Here is a 20,904-nt window from a genome sequence, read left to right as displayed (position 1 = left end):
CTTATCTCTATTTTCTGATTTTTCTATAAGTGAAAGTCACTTAGTCATATCTGACTCTTTGTGACCCCAAGGACTGTACAGTCCCTGGAAGTCTCCAGGCCAGAATACTGGAGTGGGTAGCCTTTCCCTTCTCCAGGGGATCTTCCCAACCCAGGGATCGAACCCAGGTCTCCCACATTGTGGGCGGATTCTTTACCAGCTGAGCCACAAGGGAAGCCCTTGTGGCTAATATATGTTTTTCTATGATGAACATATATATTAGTGCAGAACTTTTTGAATAGCTAGCCATATTCATTGTAGAAATTACATAAAGAATAGAAAAATAGGAAGAGAGAAAACAAATCCGTGAATTTGTCCTCTGGAGACAGTCATTCTGTCCTTTTGTCTTAGTTCCTGCTAGTCATTTTTCTGTAATGTTTTACTCAAGCAAAGTTCTAATATGTATCATGTCTTGAGAATTTTAAAGAATCTTTGCTTTGAAGCTCAGTAAACATTCATTGAACTGATTGTTAATATTGATAAATGGAAAAAAGTTGTTTTGATTTTAGTTGTCTATTAATAACTTTGCTTTGGGAAATTTATTTAGCTGTTTGCAGTTTCTCTTTTGAATTACTTGGTCACACATCCTTCATCTGTTTATCCATTGATGTCTCTTTTCCTGTTATATTTTAGACAACTTTTGGCAGTCACACAAGCCATATTAAATGTTAGCACGATGGCCTAATTGTAGATAAACATGTTGTTGTTGTTGTTGTTGTTTAGTCACTAAGTCATGTCCGACTGTTTTGTGACCCATGGACTGTAGCCCACCAGGCTCTTCTGTCCATGGGATTTTCCAGGCAAGAATACTGGAGTGGGCTGCCAGTTCCTTCTCCAGGGGATCTTCCCATCCCAGGGACAGAACCTGCATCTCGTGTATTGACAGGCAGACTCTTTACCCCTGAACCACCCGGGAAGCCCCCAAAACATGTAGTATTTTGAATATAGGTTCCTGGTCACTATTTTTTTTTTTTAATTTTATTTTATTTTTAAACTTTACATAACTGTATTAGTTTTACCAAATATCAAAATGAATCCACCACAGGTATTGATGCTTAGAGATCTGGGGTTAATAGAGTGGGGACTACTGGTCTGTTTGTGTGAATTGCTCTGTTGCTCACTGAATTCTGGAATTGTCTCCAAAATGAAGCCTTTTGGTGTACATGTAGTGTGGACCAAAGCAGTGCTGAACAATGAAAATATACTGTTGAGGAGGGAGAGGGGAGGGATAAATTGGAAGATTGGAACTGACGTATAGATGCCACTATGTATAAAATAGATAACTAGTAAGGACCTGCTATATAGCACAGGAAACTCTACTCAATACTCTGTAATGACCTATGTGGGAAAAGAATCTAAAAAAGAGTGGAGATACATTTGTGTGTATATGTATACATATATGTGTGTGTGTGTGTGTGTGTGTGTATGTACACTCTTTTTTAGATGTGTGTGTGTGTGCCTGTGTGAGTAACTGATTTACTTTGCTGTACAGCAGAAACTAACATGACATTGTAAATCAGCTATACTCTAAAGAATTTAAAAATTTAAAATGCTAAATTGAAAAAGCTTAGACATTGACATCCTTTAAAAAAGAAATATAATGTGGGTCAGATATCTAATTAAAATTTTTCTCACAGCCACATTTTTATAAAGTTAAAAGAAACAGGTGAAATTAATTTAAAAACATGTTTTAGTTAACCCGTTTTTAAAAATTGAATATAGTTAATTTACAGGGTTGTTTGTGTTAGTTTCTGCTATAAAGCAAAGTGATTCATTTATACATTATACTTATTACATTTTTTTTCTGTTATTGAATATTGTTCCCTGTGCTATACTGTAAGACTTTGTTATGTTTTATGTATAGTAGTTTGTATCTAATTCCAAACTCCTAATCTATCTACTCCCGCCTTGGTAACCATACGTTTGTTTTCTATGTCTGTGAGTTTATTTCTGTTTTGTCAGTCAGGTCATTTGTTTCATTGTTTTAAGATTCCAGATACAGGTGATACCATATATTTGTGTTTGTCTGACTTCTCTTAGTATGAGAATCTCTAGGTCCATCGAAGAGATTGCTGCAAATGGCATTTCTTTCTTTTTATGGCTGCGTAATATTCAACTGTGTACGCTTATCACATCTTCTTTACCCATTCGTCTGTGGGTGGACACTTAGGTTGCTTTCATGTCTTGGCTATTGTAAGTAGTGCCGCTGTAAACATTGAAGCTTGTGTGTCTTTTCAAATTGGTTTTTCTGTTTGGTGGATATATGCTCAGGAGCAGGATTGTTGGATCATACGGTAACTGTATTTTTAGTTTTTTTAAGGAACTTCCATACCGTTAGTTAATCCATTTTAAAACATACATTTGGATGCATGTTTTATTTAACCCATTATATCTAAAGCATTATCAACAGGTTATCAACATAAAAAACTATTGCTGAGACATTTTACCTTTTTTGTACTGTCTTCAAATTTTGATGTGCCTTTTATACTTCGCGCACATCTCAGCTCAGATGAGACACATTTCAGGTGTTCAGTAGCCACATGTGATTTGTGGCTAGCATTTTGGACAGTACAGGTCTAGAAGAAAGTGAGGATCTGTGTTCGAGAGACAGGGTCCTGGCATGCATGTGCATCACTTTGACATTATACTCTTGTTCTGCATTGCATTGCAAGAAATCTCTTCAGAAATAGAAGCTTCTGTGGTGCTGGCATTTGCTTTGTTTCCAGGTTGAAGCTTTAGTGTTAGGGACTGGGATTCTCCACACAGAGTGTTTTAAGAGGAAAGGACACCCAAGGGTGCATTATCCTTTGCTTTTCTCCTGACACCCATTAGCAGTGTAATAATAATAACAGAGACTAGCAGTTATTAAGTACTTTCCCAATGACAGACACTATGTGCAGTGCTTTATATACATGGTCTCATTTAATCCTCATAACAACTCTGTGAAGTAGATAACTATCGTTGCTGCTGCTGCTACTGCAGCTAAGTCGCTTCAGTCGTGTCTGACTCTGCGCGACCCCATAGACAGCAGCCCACTAGGCTCCTCTGTCCCTGGGATTCTCCAGGCAAAAATACTGGAGTGGGTTGCCATTTCCTTCTCCGATGCATGAAAGTGAAAAGTGAAAGTGAAGTTGCTCAGTCTGACTCTGCGCGACCCCATGGACTGCAGCCCACCAGCCTCCTCCCTCCATGGGATTTTCCAGGCAAGAGTACTGGAGTGGGTTGCCATTGCTTTCTCCATCAGACTCTCTGCTGGTCATCAAAGTCACCCAGCCTTTTCCCCATATCATTTCTCTCTCCTGAGAAACCCAACAACCCTCACCCATCTCTAGCTGCCCAAATTATACCTATCTTTCAAAATCTATCTTTCCCCAAGATTCTTGTTCCAGTTTGCAATAGTATGAGATAGTATTCTCCTGAAATCTCTGTCGTTATCACCATTTAAAGGTGAAGAAGAAGTTAAAAACTTGTCCATGGTTACATGGCTAGAAAGAAGCAGAGAAAAGAGTCCCGTATTAAGGAATACTCCAGTCTTGTGCCAGCATGGGGCGATAGTCCTGGTGTGGTGGAGGTATGTGAGTTCCAACCCCCAGTTCATAGCCCGTTGGTTTGCTTTGTAAAGACTGAGATCTCTGGTTTATTAATCCTCTGAGCTTCAGTTTGCATACTTTAAAAACAGAATAATAATATATGTTGTGAGAGCAGGGAACGTCCAAGCTTGTGAGAATGAAATGACAGTGGAGGTAAAGTACTATTCATGGCACGTTTAGTACATTACACATTTAGGTGTAATGTAAATACAAATGTTTAAACAAGTGTATTTATGGGAACTTCCCTGGTAGTTCAGTGGTTAAGACTCTGTGCTTCCAATGCAGGGGTCATGGGTTTGATCCCTGGTTGGGGATCCCACATGCTGTGAGGCACGGCCCCAAAATTTTTTTTTAAAGAATATGTAAACAAGCTTATTTATGAAGTCTTGTTGTGTGCAGAGAGAAGCAAAGGGACTGTTGAGTAGTACCTGTCACCAATGATCTTGCTTCCCTAATCCAAATTACATTATCACTTCAGTCTTGAGCTGCATTTTGTGTATGAGAAAGGAAGCGACATGGAGCTGTGTTATTAAATTGGCAGTGTCATGACTGGAGATTCTAACTATATTATCCAGATCAAATATAAATACCAGAGGTCTCTTCCTCAATAAAACAGTGTTGAAGTTCATAAAGCATATATGACCTCCTAACTGGCTGTTGGGCTCTGGGGCCAAATCAACTGACAAAAATGTACTGGATACCAATTTAGTGTAAGTCATAATTGTCTACCCTCAGAAAACATGCATGATACTAATTAGGAAGAATAATAATGCATGAAAAATTAAATGACATTTAAATAAAAATTCAAGAGAACAAAACCATGACATAGGCCAGTGGTGGTAGGTTGTCAGGACTGTGAGTCGGGCAGGGCTGTAAATTAGGAAGCAAGAGATGAGTGCAGGTTCCAGGGCAGGCTGTGTGTCACGGTCCCAAGTCATTAGTGATGGAAGATCAGCCCATATATATTCCCTGTATGGCCCTATTATTTTGAATCATAGATGCAGCTCTTTGTTTTTTTATTAAAATTTTTTTGATGTGGATCATTTTTAAAGTCATGGTCCAAATCATCGATGATGGAAGATCAGCCCATATATATTCCCTGTATGACCCTATTTTGAATCATAGATGTGGCTCTTTGTTTTATTAAAATTTTTTTGATGTGAATCATTTTTAAAGTCTTTATTGAATTACTTACAGTATTGCTTCTGGTTTATGTTTTGATTTTTTTCATCATGAGGCATGTGGAATCTTAGTTCCCTGACCAGGGCTCAAACCCACACCCTCTGCATTGGAAGGTGAAGGCTTAACCACTGGCCACCAGGGAAATCCCAGATGTGGCTCTTTAAATGTTCCTTGATTCTTGTTTCTAATACCTCACTGTGGACTTGGGGCAAAGAAGCTTTTCAGCCCTGCTCAGATATGTTTAATAGTCAGTTCAGTGGCAGGCGGGAAAAGATCCCTTTCTTCAGTGTTCCAAGATTTCTCCAGTTCCGTGAGACAGGAGCAGAACCTGGTGGTGGTCCTGTCTTGGTGTGTGTGAGGATAAAGCGAGGTGATAAGTTGTGCTTCCTGGCAGATGGTGTAGACCCTTAATAGAGTTAGTTGAATGCTTGTGTAGAAGAGACATTAACCTATGAAAGACAACAGCATTGAAGGTAAGTAACAGTCCAAAAGAACAACACAGGGGCAGCTGTCTAGCCTTCATGCTTCCCCTGAGGTGGCTTGAACCTACGGAAAGCTCTGATGCTTTCGCTAGGGTGTGAGTCAGGAATGTGGCGGTCACTCAGACTGAGCCGCGGGACCTGGCAGCAGAGGTCACAGGGCGCCTGCCTGTCCTCCCTGTGTTCCCCCGCACCGTTCAGGGAATGAGTGAGCTGCAGGCTCCGGAATCCCAAAGCCTGTGCTTGCATCTTCTTTATGTTTCTGCCATTTAAGGAAATGGCAACCCACTCCAGTATTCTTGCCTGGAGAATTCCATGGACAGAGGAGCTTGGTGGGCTCCAGGCCATGGGGTCACAAAGGGTCAGACACGACCGAAGCGACTTAGCACAGACCGTCTTGTGCCTTGTTTTCTCATCTAAATACAGAGACTTGATAGTGATGCCTATTTTATAAGGCATTTATGAAGGTCAAGGTGAGATGATGCGTGTAGCAGTGTATACTACAGTGGCTAGAGTCAAAAGTGCCCAATAAACGTTAGCCATAACAGAAAAAAAATATTGGACTTTTCATGAAGGCCACACTCAGGGCTAGGCTCTGGGTTGTTGTCGTTCAGTCACTGAGTTACGTCCAACTCTTCACCACAGCATGTCAGACTCCTGTGTCCTCCACTGTCTCCTGGACTTTGCTGAAGTTCACATCCACTGAGTCGGTGATGCCATCCAACCATCCCATCCTCTGTTGCCCGCTTCTCTTCTTGCCCTCAATGTTTCCTAGCATCAGGATCTTTTCCAGTGAGTCGGCGCTTCGCATCAGGTGGCCAAAGTATTGGAGCTTCAGCTTCAGTATCAGTCCTTCCAGTGAATATTCAAGGTTGATTTCCTTTAGGATTGACTGGTTTGATTTCCTTGCAGTCCAAGGGACTCTCAAGAGTCTTCAGCAGCACCACAATTCAAAAGCATCAATTCTTCAGTGCTCAGCCTTCTATGGGATACAGATGATACTATTATAGTGGTAATAGCTAACATTTATTCAGTGCTTAATTTGTGCCCAGCTTAATACATATTAACTCCTTAAGTCCTTTAACTTAAGCCAAGTGATGGTATGGTGCCAGGATACTGAAACAAATGATGTCGAGTAACAGCTCTCTGCCTTCACATTCTAACAGAGGAAGTAAGTGAAAGTGTTAGTCGCTCAGTTGTGTCTGACTTTTTGCAACCCTATGGACTGTAGCCCACCAGGCTCCTCTGTCCATGGGAATTCTCCAGGCAAGAATACTGGAGTGGGTAGCCATTCCCTTCTCCAGGGGATCTTCCCGACCAAACCCAGGTCTCCCACATTGCAGGGAGATTCTTTACCATCTGAGCCACCAGGGAAACCCCAACAGAGGAAGTAAGCTATAGTCAAATAGACAGTTGTGGCATACAATTCTGGGCTTACCTTTACTAGCTCAGCTGGTAAAGAATCTGCCTGCAATGCATAAGACTCCGATTCAGTTCCTGGGTCAGGAAGATCCTCTGGAGTAGAGCGTGGCAACCCACTCCAGTATTCTTGCCTGGAGAATTCCCACGGACAGGAATCTGGTGGGCTAAGTCCATTGGGTTGCAAAGAGTTGGACACCACTGACCAACTAAGCACAGCACAACATAGAATTCTATACAAGGTAGTTTCTCAATAAATATTGGTTCCCATCTCCTCTTTTTCTTTTTTCTCTGTGTCCCCATTGCGAAGAAGTCTTTATCCTAATGGTGGCCGATCAGTAGCATTATCTTTGGAAACGGAGGATATCTTGATTCATAGCACTGGTCTGATGGTGTGTGACATTTTCTTGTGCCCCCCTACCCCCGCACCATTCTTTCCCCTTCATTTACTCTCATCCAAATCTGCCTTGTACGGACCTTTGAGCCCACCTGCCCCAGTGGCTGAGGAGCGGAGCCAAGGAACAGTGTTTTACTCTCCTGGCTATACATCATCCGTTGTAATACCATGCTTCTTGAATGCGTATTCTTGAATGTGTAACCGGGTTATTTTTTGAAGCCAATGTTCTCTATTTATCATAAAAGACTTCCTATTTTGAAAAACCCATTCTTTCCGTCCCTGAACTTGGCAAGAACCTTTTTCCTGCATTGCCTCTCAGGTGGCTAGTCACCATCATGGATGACTTAGGCTGGCATTATGCAAACTTCCTTTTTGTTATATAAGGGAACATAGGCCCATCCTTGACTGTGAGTTCCAAATGCCAGAGCCCAATAAATGTCAAAAGGTAGAACCCCCGCCCTGAAGCCCACGCCTGAAGCGTCAGAGGGCAAGTCCTATTGGGGCCCTGATGCTTCATCTGTGCCCACCCCAGCTCCAAGGAGACATACTATGCTTCTTTGCGTTGGATGAAGTGGGAAGGGAGAACTTGAAGTTGGGAATGGGTGTCTGCCTTTGGATTGAGGCAGTGTAACTTGTGATAGTTTGTCTCTTGTCAAGGTAACCTCTTTGCATGAAAAATACACTGTAGAATTGGCAATGGCACCCCACTCCAGTACTCTTGCCTGGAAAATCCCATGGACGGAGGAGCCTGATTGGCTACAGTCCATGGGGTCGCTAAGCGTCGGACACGACTGAGCGACTTAACTTTCACTTTTCACTTTCATGCACTGGAGAAGGAAATGGCAAGCCACTCCAGTGTTCTTGCCTGGAGAATCCCAGGGATGGGGGAGCCTGGTGGGCTGCCGTCTATGGGGTCACACAGAGTCGGCCACAACTGAAGCGACTTAGCAGCAGCAGCAGAATTTAGCCAGGCTGCAGGAATGCACTTACTCACAAAGGACCTGTGGTATTTTGGGTCCACAACTGATAGGAATCCCTGTGATGGGGGTGAAAGTTGGGCATTGTGAAAGGCAGCCAAGGGCATTTCACTCTCACTATGGAGTTGGACCTTGTACACACAGACATCCTCATGCACAAGGGACAACACATTCACATATACTTCAGTGTAGAAGGGGCACAAATTCATCAAACTGCAGAAATGCTTTATTTCTAATGAGAAGGTCAGATAGTAATCATAGGTGTGGAAAGGGAGGGAAGGGGGAGGGTTTACACCTCCCCACCCCGAGCACTCCTTTCTGAAATCTGAGGCCCTTAAGGAGTAAAGAACCACCTTAAGCTCCATGGTTCCCTATTTTGACTCGGGGAACTTAGATCCCAGCTATTTTAACATGAAATGGATGGGCTCCTAGATCAAAACCGTAAGGAGATCTAGTTGGAAGCTAGCTTGGGAACCCGATGGAGCACTCTGATGTTGGTTACCAGAACAGAGCCAGTGGTTAGTCACTCTGGTGGGATCCCTGGGTTTCTTCTGAGTCATCTTTAGGGGTGTTTGCATCTCCATGTAGGGAGGGCTAAGGTGACACCCTTTCTTCTAGAGTTTGACGTTTAGCTGCAGAAGTCAGCATTCAGAGGATACTTAATGCTGTAAGATACACTTGCACAGTGAGAGATATGGAGGCTGACATGGTCCAAAAACACTGCAGCAAATATACTTAAAAGGAAATATAAGGTCAGATGACCTCTGAGGATAAAGGGAGGTAGTTCTGAGAGATTTGGCCCTGGAGGATCAAAAGGAACGGAGGTAATACATGAAACTGTTACAGACTAGAAGGAGCTCAACCCTTTGATATAAAGACGCCAGTGATTTGGGGGTTGCTGATAATTCTTAGCACCCCAGTTCCCAGACTGAGACCTAAAGATTGAAGGGGTAAACAAGAACACCAGTTTCCCCAAGTCTGCAGAGGAGAGATAGCCATGGTTGCAGAACTAGATGCCAAGACTGTCTTTGCTGTTTATACTATAGAGTTGTTGTTAGGAGCTCTTGGCGTAGGCTGGAAGAAAATACAGTGATTCTTATGAAACCAGTTAACAGAATCAGGAGGCGGGGATCCTTCGGAAGGGGAGATGAAAATGAAAATTCATGGGTTCAGATAAAGAAGCTAGTACCAGAATTTGAACCATCAAGGAACATCTGTGTTTTTCTTAACCTGGTTGTTGTTGTTCAGTCACTAGGTCATATCTCAGAGAAGGCAATGGCACCCCACTCAGTACTCTTGCCTGGAAAACCTCATGGACAGAGGAGCCTGGTAGGCTGCAGTCCATGAGGTCGCTAAGAGTTGGACACGACTGAGCGACTTCACTTTGACTTTTCACCTTCATGCATTGGAGAAGGAAATGGCAAGCCACTCCAGTGTTCTTGCCTGGAGAATCCCAGGGACGGGGGAGCCTGGTAGGCTGCCGTCTATGGGGTTGCACAGAGTCGGACACGAATGAAGCGACTTAGCAGCAGCAGCAGCAGCAGGTCATATCTGCCTCTTTGTGACCCCATGGATGGCAGCTCACTCCCGTGTCCTGCGCTGTCTCCTGGAATTTGCTCTAATTTATGTCCATGGAGTTGGTGATGCTATCTGACCATCTCATCTTCTGTCACCCCCTTCTCCTTTTGCCTTCAGTCTTTCCCAGGCTTCCTCACTGGGCACCTTTGGTCCATCCTTGCCAACATACATCCCACCCACAGGCATGAAGACAGCTCCTCTCCTGCCCCCTCCACATTCCAAGGGAAGGTCTGGCTTTGGCTCCCAGAGGCCCGTGCCCATCCCTCTGGCCTCATCTCGCTGTTCCTGCCGTCTGGGCTCTGTGTCCACTTGCTTTCTTCCACTTGATCTGCTCCTCTTAGTCCCGCCTTAGGTCCCACTCGCCCCCGATCCATCTACCTGGAAAACTTCCCCTGCTTCTCCACCCCCTGCCCCCAGCCACTCTTTACTCCATGTCTGTCAACAGACTTCAGCTCAGGCGTCCACTTCTCAGAGACCATTTCCCTGACCCCTCTGTATGAACTGGCCACTCAGTGATTCCCTGTCCCTGTCCCTCGGGTTGATTCTTGGAGAGGTGTCGTTGCTTTTCAGTACCCAGCTTTGCGTGTTCATCATTTGGTGGTGTGCCCATCTCTCTCTCTCTCCAAGAACATAAACTTCATGAGAGGAGGGAAGGACCTTGTCTGTCTGGTCCACCGTCTCCGGATGACCAGAGCAGTGCACATTCAGAGGGAGAGCGCTGAATATCTGTGGGATGGGGGGTTGAAGCTGCATCTCTCAGCCCAGCCTGGACCCTGCGTTGATGCTGATCCCTGGCATCACCACAGTGCCTGTGCTGTGGGCTTTCCTCCCACCCCACCCCCACCCTCGCCCCAGCCTGTGGCCCTGGCCCTGACTCCTGGTCTGTTCCCTTGCAGCCGCCCATGCCAGCTTCCTTTCCCGTCCACGGCGCAGCAGCACAGCCCGGTGTCCTCGCAGAACTCCTCGGTTAGCGGGCCGCTGCACTCCGTGCCCCTGCCGCTCGCTCCTCCCATGGCCCTGGGGGCCGCGCCGCCCCCGCCCGCCGCCTCGCCCAGCCAGCAGCTTGGCCCTGACGCGTTCGCGATCGTGGAGCGAGCCCAGCAGATGGTGGAGATTCTCACGGAGGAGAACCGTGTGCTGCACCAGGAGCTTCAGGGTTACTATGACAACGCCGACAAGCTCCACAAGGTAGGGGGCTTCCCCGGAGACGGGCGGGGGAAGGTTCTCGGTATTACACACAGACGGATCAGATCAGGGGCTAGCGGGACCTAAGGCAGGACTGAGAGGAGCCGATCAAGTGGGAGAAAGCGAGTGGACAACAGAGCCCAGAAGGCAGGAACAGCACGAGATGAGGCCAGAGGGAAGGTTCTCCGAAAGGCATATAGTTCCTTATGGCTCAAGGGGGTTGATTCACTGAGTCACTGGCCAGCGTTTAATTCGACACCTTTTTATGCCAGGCACCATGTAAGGCTTTAGGAAGACAAAAATAAATATGCCAGGGTGCCTCCCTTGGAGGAGCTTATCGTCCAAAAGTGGGAGAGTCACTCCTTCAGGTTTGATGGAGAAATCAAAAGCTTTCCCGAAAAGCAAAAGTTAAGAGAATTCAGCACCACCAAACCAGCTTTATAGCCAATGCTAAAGGAATTTCTCTAGGCAGGAAACAAGAAAGAGACCTAACTACAGAAAATAAACCCCAAACAATTAAGAAAACAGTAATAGGATAACACATATCGATAATTGCCTTAAACATAAATGGATTAAATGCACCAACCAAAAGATATAGGCTGGCTGAGCAGATGAAAATCTGTGCATATATGTACTTCCACTTACCTCATCACTGCCTGATGCCCTCCTGCCAAATGGTAATTATATTGTTAGGTTACTCATGTTCCCATTATGGCTTGCAGTTGTAATTATCTTGTATTTTTTGTCTGGCTATTGATTATGAAAACTGATAAACATCTTTTACTATTGTGATTATGCAAAAAAAAAACAGGGGTGGAGGGGAGTCACGCAAGCTAAACCTGCAGTAGAATGTCAAGGGGCTACAGGAGAGACAGGAGATGTGCCCCTGGACAGGGACTCAGCAGCTAAGCAGCATCGCCCCAAACGGACAGTGTGGGAGAGGGGACACCGAGAGGGATGCGGAGCAGCAAGCTGAGAGAGGCAATTTCTTCCTTTACGTCTAGGATCTCACACAGGAACCTGGTGATTGCTGTGCTGGTTTCATTAGCCGGTCACTGCAAAAAAAAAGCAGTGATGTCTCAGCACCGAGGGCAGAGTGCGAGTTCCGGCATGCTCTCCTTCTGCTTACTCAGCAGGTGGGGAGATGCTGCAGAATTCCATTCCGTGTCTTTGTCATGAGAATATTAGGACACACGGCAGCCTTCATTCTTAGGGCTTTATGCTGTGAGCCAAAGTCAACAGGGAGACGTCTAGTGAGAGTGAACTGTTACAGGCAGTGATTTCACCATGACCCACACGCCAGCACCTGAAAAGCTGCAGGTAAAAGGCCCTGCAGGTGAGGGACAAAAGTCATAGGATGGTTTCAGGCAGCAGAGCCACGGGGCTCCGGAGTTTCCTTTCTGGGGACAAAGCGGCATGTGTGGTCAGGGCCATCTCATAAGAGTCTAGGGGCCTGCTCTGTCCTGGGCAGGTGGGGGCTTTTGTAAAGAGAAAGAGTGGGACTGTAAACCCCCCTGAGCAGAGCAGCCTTGCCCTTTGGTTCCTCATGCCAGGGCTTGCTCCTGGCTGGCCCACGGTGGTCACTGCATCCATATGACAGGGCTGCTCAGTGTTGACCTCTCCGTAAAGCCTGGCCTTTCTGCTGGTCCGGGTGTCAGAGCCGTCAGCCCCTCTGATTCCCCCGAGGGCTGACAGCAGTTGGCAGGGTGCCGTGGGTGGGATGATGCAGCCGTTCACAGACGGGACCTGTCCCAGCGCGTTTGTGTGGAGCTTCCGCGGCGAGGGTCTGGAGCTCCTCGAAATCAAGACCAGGCTTGGCTCCGAGAGGCCTGACTGCCTTTTCTGGAGGCGTCAGACGAGGGGCGGGGATCGGTGGGCTGCCCAAAGATGGCGGCCTCTGCCCTGGGCTGGTCACGCGGTAGCGCGTATGCGGGCTCCTGGCCGTGCCTGGAAGTCACGCTCAGGCCTTGGCTTGCCTTTCTTGCCTCTAAGCTTCTTTCCTGGTCTAGGCTGAAAATTGGGACGGGCCACCTCAGCACTTCCTGGGAAGTCAGTCATTTTTTTTTCCTCTCTCTCTCTCTGAGGGAGCCCAGTGGCAGATGTGTCTAGGAGCCGTGCAGACTCCTGAGGGCTGAGTGTCGTTCTCCCCCTTTTCCATAAATATTTTTGAACAGTTACAGGGAAGATGCAGAAACTGGGAGTTCTTGTAATTCTTCATTGACTTTTTAAAAATTCAGACGTATCTTTATTGGCCTGTAACACACATCTCTTTCTTGATGTCGATGACCATTTCAATTTTGAAAACCAAAATCAGCCTCGCAGGGACTCAGTTTCCCTGCACGGGTATGATCCTTAAATTTCGTGGCCAAAAGCATTTTGGTAACTTCTGGAAAAGGGCAAAAATCGAAGGCTGTACCCCTTCTGAAATCCCAAACTCCTTCAGTCCCTTGAATGTTGTGAATGGTTCTGTAAATATTACATTTCATTAATCACTAATTAGTTGTGTATCTAACTGAAATTGTTGGTTTGAAAACTCAGATTTTAATGGATACGAGCCATATTCAGCACTAGTTCCGTAGCTGCTCTCGGCAACTGGGACCAAGAGACACAGAGTGGCCTGATCGTGACTGGGTGGTTCAAGGCCTGTGCTCCCGAGGTCGCCCTCGTCCAGGCCCCACTGCTCCGTGTGTCTCTGTAGCTGTGTCTCTTATTTGAGCCTCAGGTCTGGGGAGAGGCTTGTCCAGTGAGGTGACTGTACTCCTCAGGGATAAAGACCCCCACTTTCGGTGGTGCCACATTGTAGGATGTGGCCGCCCTGTGTTGGCAGGAATGTCCTTTCTGGAATCCTTCTTCACAGCCTTGGAAGCGCTCGCGGAGATTCATCTCCAGGGCAAAACCAAAAATAGATAAATTTTTAATTGCAGGGCTTTAGCCTATGTGCGACATGCCAGGAACTCAGCAGGAAACAATGACTGAGCTCAGAGGCTGCCAAAGAACCACCTGGAAATAAAGACCCTGTTTCCAGAGAGGGGCAGGGTGGTGATTATCTCTGTTAGTGTTGGAATGAGGACCACGGACCCCCAGAGAGAGTGGCGGTTTTTCATCACTTCCTTTCGGCCACTCATTTTGCTTCTTTTTCCTCCCAGTTTCCCTGAAGCATAATTCATGCACGGAATTTCCAGCAGGACCAGACTGTGGGTTGCTGAGCAGGTTGGCCTCAGAAGCCACCAGGGTGTAGGTGGATGTTTGAAGAGCCACACGTCGATGGTTCCTCTGGGCTTGCTTTAGTAAAGACCCTCTTGTCCGTATAGCAGCAGCGGCTGCGGCTGGGCAGTCTGAGGCGTGGACGGCAGGCCTGTCTTCAACCCTATAAGTCCCTGAGTTGTGCATGTGAAGGTGTCTGGGAACAAGCCAGTCTCTCAACTGGGAAGGGCTGAGACTTGCTCACAGCCCCTCGCTGCCCCTTTGCTTCATGGCGGCAGCCCTGCTGAAACTGTAAGTTTTCCACTCTGCTTGGAGTTCCATTTCTGGGCCAGAGATTGCTTCTCGGAGATTCCCAGGTCTCCTGCAGCCCGCCCTAAGAGCTTCCTGACATCTTTGCTGGAAGGGAGGCTGGGAGCTGTGGAGGCAAATGCTCTTCATATGTTCCTGCTCAGACTTGGGACTGGCCCAGATGGTCTGTATATCAAGACCAACCTGTCCAACTCCTTTCACCTCTGACACACATCGCATGTGTGTGCTAGGTCATTTCTGTTGTGTCCGACTCTGGGTGACCTTCTGGACTGTAGCCTCCCAGGCTCCTCTGTCCATCAGATTCTCTAAGCAAGGATACTGGAGTGGGTTGCCATGCCCTTCTCCAGGGGATCTTTCCAACCTAGGGATCGAACCCGTGTCTTTTATGTCTCCTGTATTGGCAGACGGATTCTTTATCACTAGCACCACCTAGGAAATGACATTAAGAGGGCCTTAAGATATTCTGACCCGAGGCTCTGAAGAAGAGGGTGTGGTCCTCCTTCTGAAGGAGTGTGCAGTCAGAAATCACAGAGCTTTAGACTTAAAATTCTTAAAGTGATTCTAGTCCAATTTCCCACTCCTTAGAAACCTCATGTTTCTGAAAGGAGGTCATTCATTTTTTTACTTGAATGCCTCCAGAGCAGAGACACTCACTACTGGGTAGACTTCTGGAAGAGATTGTTAGGAAATTCTCCCTGATGGTGAATCACAATCTCATCTTGCTAACTTCCTACATACAGTTGTAGTTCTGTAAGAGATTTAAAGGTTAATTATGCAGTCAGTACTTTTGTCATGAGGCAGGGCACAAGTCTAGGGCTATGGGGCTGTTTCTGCTCTCAAGGAGTTGACAGTCAAATCAGAGACACAGAATGCAGCCGAATTCCAGTCAGCTGAATATAACATAGGAAAGTATATGAAATCAGGTGGAGGCAAGTTCCTATGGGTGGCCTAGTTGAAGAAGGCTTCACTGGTGCCCCGTCTTACTGGGGATTGTCCCTGCAGCATTGCCCATCTGTCTGCAAGCAAAGGCCACCTTTTACAGATGAAATTAGCATAGAAGTCGTGGTATGTTTTGGAGCCATCTCTTTTGAAAACAAAATTAAAAGGAAGAAACATAATTTTGCGGTAGGACTATGAGCAGGATTCAGGACAGGCTGTTCTTTCTCCTGCCACATGACCAATAATTCATGATATCTTTGGAAGAGATAGAAAGGCCTCGTTGAAATAAGGGGACTGTGGAGGAACCCACTCTGGTATTAGAGGCCTTTGGGAACATCCATGCCGAAGGGAGCCTCGGTGTTCAGCCCCGCCCCAGCTGGAGGCCACCGAGCAGGAGGCCCGACGCCCTGCAGCCTCGCCACCCACCTCTTCTCTGATGTGTATTGGCTCCGTTGCAACCTCTGGGGCAGTGACCACACTCTCTCTCCTTTAGTTTCTGGCTTCCTGGCTGTGGAGGCGTCCCTGTGTCGGTCTCTCTCCTGGGTCCTCCTGTCCCACCTTCTCCTGAAGCGTCAGCACTCCATCCTCGGCCCTAGGAGCATCTGGTGGCCTCCCTAAGCGGTCTCTGTTTCATGGCCTCATCTGTCCTCTGCACATAGCGGCACAACTTTGCCCTCCCGACTTTCAGACCTGTCTCTCCCCGGCTAGCTGGAAATCTTTGCCCTGTTGTTCTGCAGGCACTTCAGGCCTGGTATCTCCAAACCCAGACTGGTTTTCTTTCTTTGGTAAACGTGTTTGCCTTATCATCATTTATCTTGGCTGACTCTTGTTACTCTGTCTTCTAAGCTGTGACTGTGTTTGGTTTCTTTCTCCCTTGCCCGTCCAGACCTGTCACGGAGGCTTACTGAGTCTACTCTTCAGTGTCTTTGGGATCTGTCTTTTTGGTTGTCTGGGTTCACTCTTTGTCACGTGTCACTGAACTGTTTACAGTAGCTTTTACCTGGACTCCTTTCTCCTGCCTCCTGTCTCGCAGCCCCGTCCTTTAGTCTGAACTCTGTAAAACCTCAGGTGAGATTTATGCTGCCCTGCCCTCCCCAAGCTCTCCCACCCGTCATTCTCTTTAAAGCCCTGCCTTTGCGCTGCCTTGCTCCTGCCTCGCCCCTTGCTGCCATCCTCAAATGACCTGCCCTGTCAGACACATGCACACTCTTTCATGGCTCTGTCTTGGCTCACGCCCTCCCTGTCTTCTGCTTTGAATGCCAAAGCCCTTTAGCCTTTTCTTTTCTGCTTGGCAAGTTCCTGTTCATCCCTCAGGACTCATTTTAAATGGCGTTTTCTCTGAAATCTTGTTTTAAAGAAACCCCTTCTTACCCTGCTAAATTAAGGACTTTGTCTGCAGGCTACCATAGCATTAACACCACACCTTTTGTCAGACTGCGCTGGAGAGCCGTGTGTGCCTACACACAGTCCAGCCAGGCTGCAAGACCCACAAGAGCAGACACTGTCTTATTTCTGTTCCCCTGGCACCCAGACACACAGTGAGTGTGTGATAGGTGTCTGTTAGGGTAGGTGTTGGTTTAGCAATAGTTACAGGAGTCTAAGCAGGGACTTTCTGATCTGGGCGTTTGGAGTTCAGGCAATCAGGTTACCTGGCTTATGGTGTACACAGCTCTCCTGTGAAGAGACCAAAATGCAGGGCAGGTCTCTTTGTGCCCAGGGAGGGGTGCTGGTGTTCTCAACCCTGCCACTTTGCCTCTGATTCCAACTTTTAGTAGCCAAGTTTGCGGGCACTCTTTACTTTTTCTGGGCTTCCCTTGTGGCTCAGCTGGTAAAGAATGTGGGAGACCTGGGTTCAATCCCTGGGTTGGGAAGATCCCCTGGAGAAGGGAAAGGCTACCCACTCTAGTATTTTGGCCAGTATTCTGGCCTGGAAAATTCCATGGACTGTAGAGTGTCCACAGTGTCGGACACGAAAGAGCAACTTTCACTTTACTTTTTCTCCCACATGTATGTTGCACAACAATAAAATGGGATTTATTAATATCTACTTTAAAACATGCTATTGTGTTAGACTCCTCTTATAACAGTTTCAGCTACTTATTATAGATTTATATATGCCATAGATTAAAGACTTCACCAGTGACAGCCCTGGATTCAGTGAAACACAAAAGAGAAAAAGTGGTTTGAATTCATGTCTTTTCAGTTCCCTCACATAAAGAGAAACAATCTAGCAGATTGGTTTACACTTAGTTACAAATCCATTAGTCCTTTATATAGATGATTTCATAGACAAAGGGGTAACAAAACTAAGCGATGAAGCCATCCTTCATGTGGATTTTATATTCCTTTGAGGATGAGGGTCTCAGGAAGAACACTGTACTTGGACTCAGGCAGTTTGGGTTCCTGCTGTGATCCTTTCGTTTTCTTGTACTTTAATATTTTTCTTAACTAAGAAAAATAATAGTTATAAATTACCATACAAAATATAAGAGTATGAGTTATGTTTAAATTCACCCCTTCCTGATAGACATCTGATGGACATTGTACTGAGAGACACCTGATGTACCAGGTGACATCAGATGGTCCCACCAGACTTGTGACTGTCATTCACAGGATCCTAACGTGGCCCTGGGGGACACGTTGGGGTGAAGTCGACTGTAGGATTTGCTAGCCAAACTTGAGGTGCAGAAAGGCTGCGTTGAAGATACAGCCTTCACACTGGGAACGTCCAAGAATCGGTATAACCAAGTCATGGGTGAGAATGTCAGAGGTTCCACTTCCACGCTGTTTCTTTCTTTCAGTTTGAGAAAGAACTTCAGAGAATCTCGGAAGCCTACGAGAGCCTGGTCAAGTCTACCACCAAGCGAGAGTCGCTGGATAAAGCGATGAGGAACAAACTCGAAGGCGAGATTCGAAGGCTCCATGACTTCAACAGAGACCTCCGAGGTACATCACCCACATTTTCCCTGCCCTAAACACCCTCGCCCCATGTAGCTGACAGTCTAACTCCAGGTCCAAGTTATGTTAGATAACCTTGTAAATCCCAACCTCCTGGGGAAGGGGCACCAAAGAGCAGACGTGTTCTTTTCACCTTATAGGTTGTCCAGTGCAGCACTGAGCCTAAGAAGTGACAGTCTCTATGCATGAGTCCTTGAAAGGGAGGGAATACGTGTGCAGCTCCTTCTTGCTTCAAAAGTACTTAGCATGATTCTTGTTGTGAATGGGAATGTCTAAAAAGACCAGTGTTGCATGAACAACCCTTACCATATCAAGCTGAAGCATTTGATTGCATTCTTGGAAAGCCAGCACTTAACACTTGCTCAATATATAGTGTAGAAGACAGAGCTAGACACATGTCCCTCTTGGAGAAAAAACAAACCCATGGTTATGAGAAGAGTAAACATATATCAATTTCCTGAAAGCCCGGGTCCCATGTTGTAGGATCTTGACAACCTCCCACATGCAGACTGATTTGACCCATCTACTTGCACTTCACTTTTAGGCAGCCAAGCCATTTTTTTCAGTTCTCTCATGTCAAAAGACTCAGTGTATTTGGAGTCTGTAGCTGGAACCTACATTTTTTTTAATTACTGTAAACCCTTCAGTTTTGGGTATGCTGTATGCTCAATAAAACCTTGTTAGGTTGAATTATTTAATTGAATAAATGAAGACTGATGAAATGGCATGAGCAAACCTAGAACTCACTGAGTAGAGTCTTTATCCATTAGGTCATCTTGACTTGTTTCCTGGTATTTATTTGTTATTTTTAATTTTTTGTTCCCTAGCTACAGAGAACTGATAGTTAAGTTTAGATGAGGGCTGGGTTTGAGGCCAGGGGGACTCGAGCCCTTTGCGAGGACTTTGCTGGGCTTGCAGGTACCTGCTTTTCACTGCCTGTTGCTGGTGCACCCCTTGGCAGTGGATAGCATAAAGACACAGCGTGGCCACTGAAGACTTTCCTTTCAATGTTTTGGAACATCTTGTTCCTCCCCAAGAGTTGTTCAGTTTGGGGCTCCTTCCTGGGCAGCTCTCCCTACCAGCTCTCAGCACCCGGGTCATTTGTCAGTTGCAGGGTGACTTAGATTCGCATGCATGTCTTTGTAACCATCTCCTCTTTATGTCCAGATCGACTGGAGACAGCCAACAGACAGCTGTCCAGCAGGGAGTATGACGGACATGAAGACAGGGCGGCCGAGGGGCTTTACGCTTCCCAGAGTGAGTCTCCTTGCTTATCTTTCCCAACTGTGTGGTTTTAAAAGCTCAGGGCCTAAGGGGAGAAGCCTGTTCATTTTAATTAAGATTTGTGCTGCTTGCTTTTCATTTGTTAACTCGGCATATAAGCTCTTGGGCCTAAGATGAGGCCCTCTTGGGTCTGCCCAAGACAAAACCGAGGTTGTAATATTTCAGTAGTGTTTATTCTGACCTCCTGACCTTCAGTTTCTGTTTCTCTACAATACCCTCCGAGGAATAACACTCTTGCAGTATTCCCTGGCACTCACCACCTGGAATAAGGCATAGTTCTTTATCTCCATGGAAAAGGAAGGAGGTCTGTGGCAGGATTCGCTCTTTTGTTGTGTTTTGTGTGCACATAGGTTGAGCATTTCTGAACTGGCCACCCCTGGCAGCATGAAGCAATGGAGATGTTCCCAGCATGGGTCTTCATTGGTGATGCTCAATGCTGAACCCAGCGAGCCCGTTTCAACCAGAAATAAAATGGCTTCCTCTGCCTCTAGATTTATTGGGAAATACTCTATTAATTTCACCAGACGCAAATAATAGAAGCAAATGGATTTTGAAAAACCATCAATTAGGGTTTGAATTTCTGCAAATTCATTGTCTAAATCAGAAACATAAAACATCCAGCTGTCTTTTTTGGGAAACTGTACAGAAAATTGAATTCATTTCTCTGTCATAATTCTCAGCAGCATTGTGAGTTAAGTGCCCACAGCTAAAGACAGTTCTAACAGCAAAAAATGTTCAAACACTGGCCATCCACTGTATAGTGATAGTATATTCTGGTGCTTGGATCCCTCAGTACAGGTCTACATTTTCAAAGCTGAAAAATTCTTGGTTACATTTTCTAATTCCCAATATTGTCCATGGGGGTTAATGTTTCTTTGTTTTTCCCAGATTTACTCACGATTGCACTCCAGTTTTTCCCTCATGATCAGACTCCAGCTTGAGTCTCAGCTTCATTTTTAAAACTCTGTTTGGCAAATAGACACTCATACGGTCTTGAACTTTTGTGTCAGATTCCTTTGCATTAGATGAATTGGCCTGTGCTCCAGACTTGTATACAAAGCTGTATATATAAGCACCTTGAGTTATTCACTTTCCTAACAGAAGTTATTTCTACTCATAGATGCAGTGGATTTACCATTTCATCTGAACATTCATTTGACAAATGAGTCATCTGTACTATTAGCACTTCAGATTTTGACACCTTAATTTTTAAAAATTAATTTACATTTTAATTGGAGGGTAATTTCTTTACAGTATTGGGATGGTTTTTGCCATACATCAGCATAAATCGGCTCAGGTATACATGTGTCCTCCCCATCCTGAACCTCCCACCCACCTGCCTCCTCACCCTATTCCTCTGGGTT

At 45.9% G+C, this 20,904-nt stretch overlaps 1 protein-coding gene across 5 annotated transcripts in view; it reads left to right on the top strand.

Moving 5' to 3' along the window:
- Nucleotides 1-20,904, top strand: part of AMOTL1 (angiomotin like 1) — a 199,882-nt gene that overhangs the window by 121,959 nt on the left and 57,019 nt on the right. For all 5 annotated transcript variants that reach the window (XM_055547757.1, XM_055547755.1, XM_055547756.1 and 2 more), the window contains 3 exons: nt 10,558-10,849; nt 18,100-18,244; nt 19,424-19,513. In XM_055547757.1, coding sequence (XP_055403732.1) covers nt 10,558-10,849; nt 18,100-18,244; nt 19,424-19,513 — 527 coding nt within the window. The remainder of the gene's footprint in view (nt 1-10,557; nt 10,850-18,099; nt 18,245-19,423; nt 19,514-20,904) is intronic.

Source organism: Bubalus kerabau, chromosome 15 (assembly GCF_029407905.1).
Source record: "Bubalus kerabau isolate K-KA32 ecotype Philippines breed swamp buffalo chromosome 15, PCC_UOA_SB_1v2, whole genome shotgun sequence".
Taxonomy (NCBI): Eukaryota; Metazoa; Chordata; class Mammalia; order Artiodactyla; family Bovidae; genus Bubalus; species Bubalus kerabau.
Note: the sequence above shows the minus strand (reverse complement) of the source record. Positions and strands in the feature narration are given on the sequence as shown.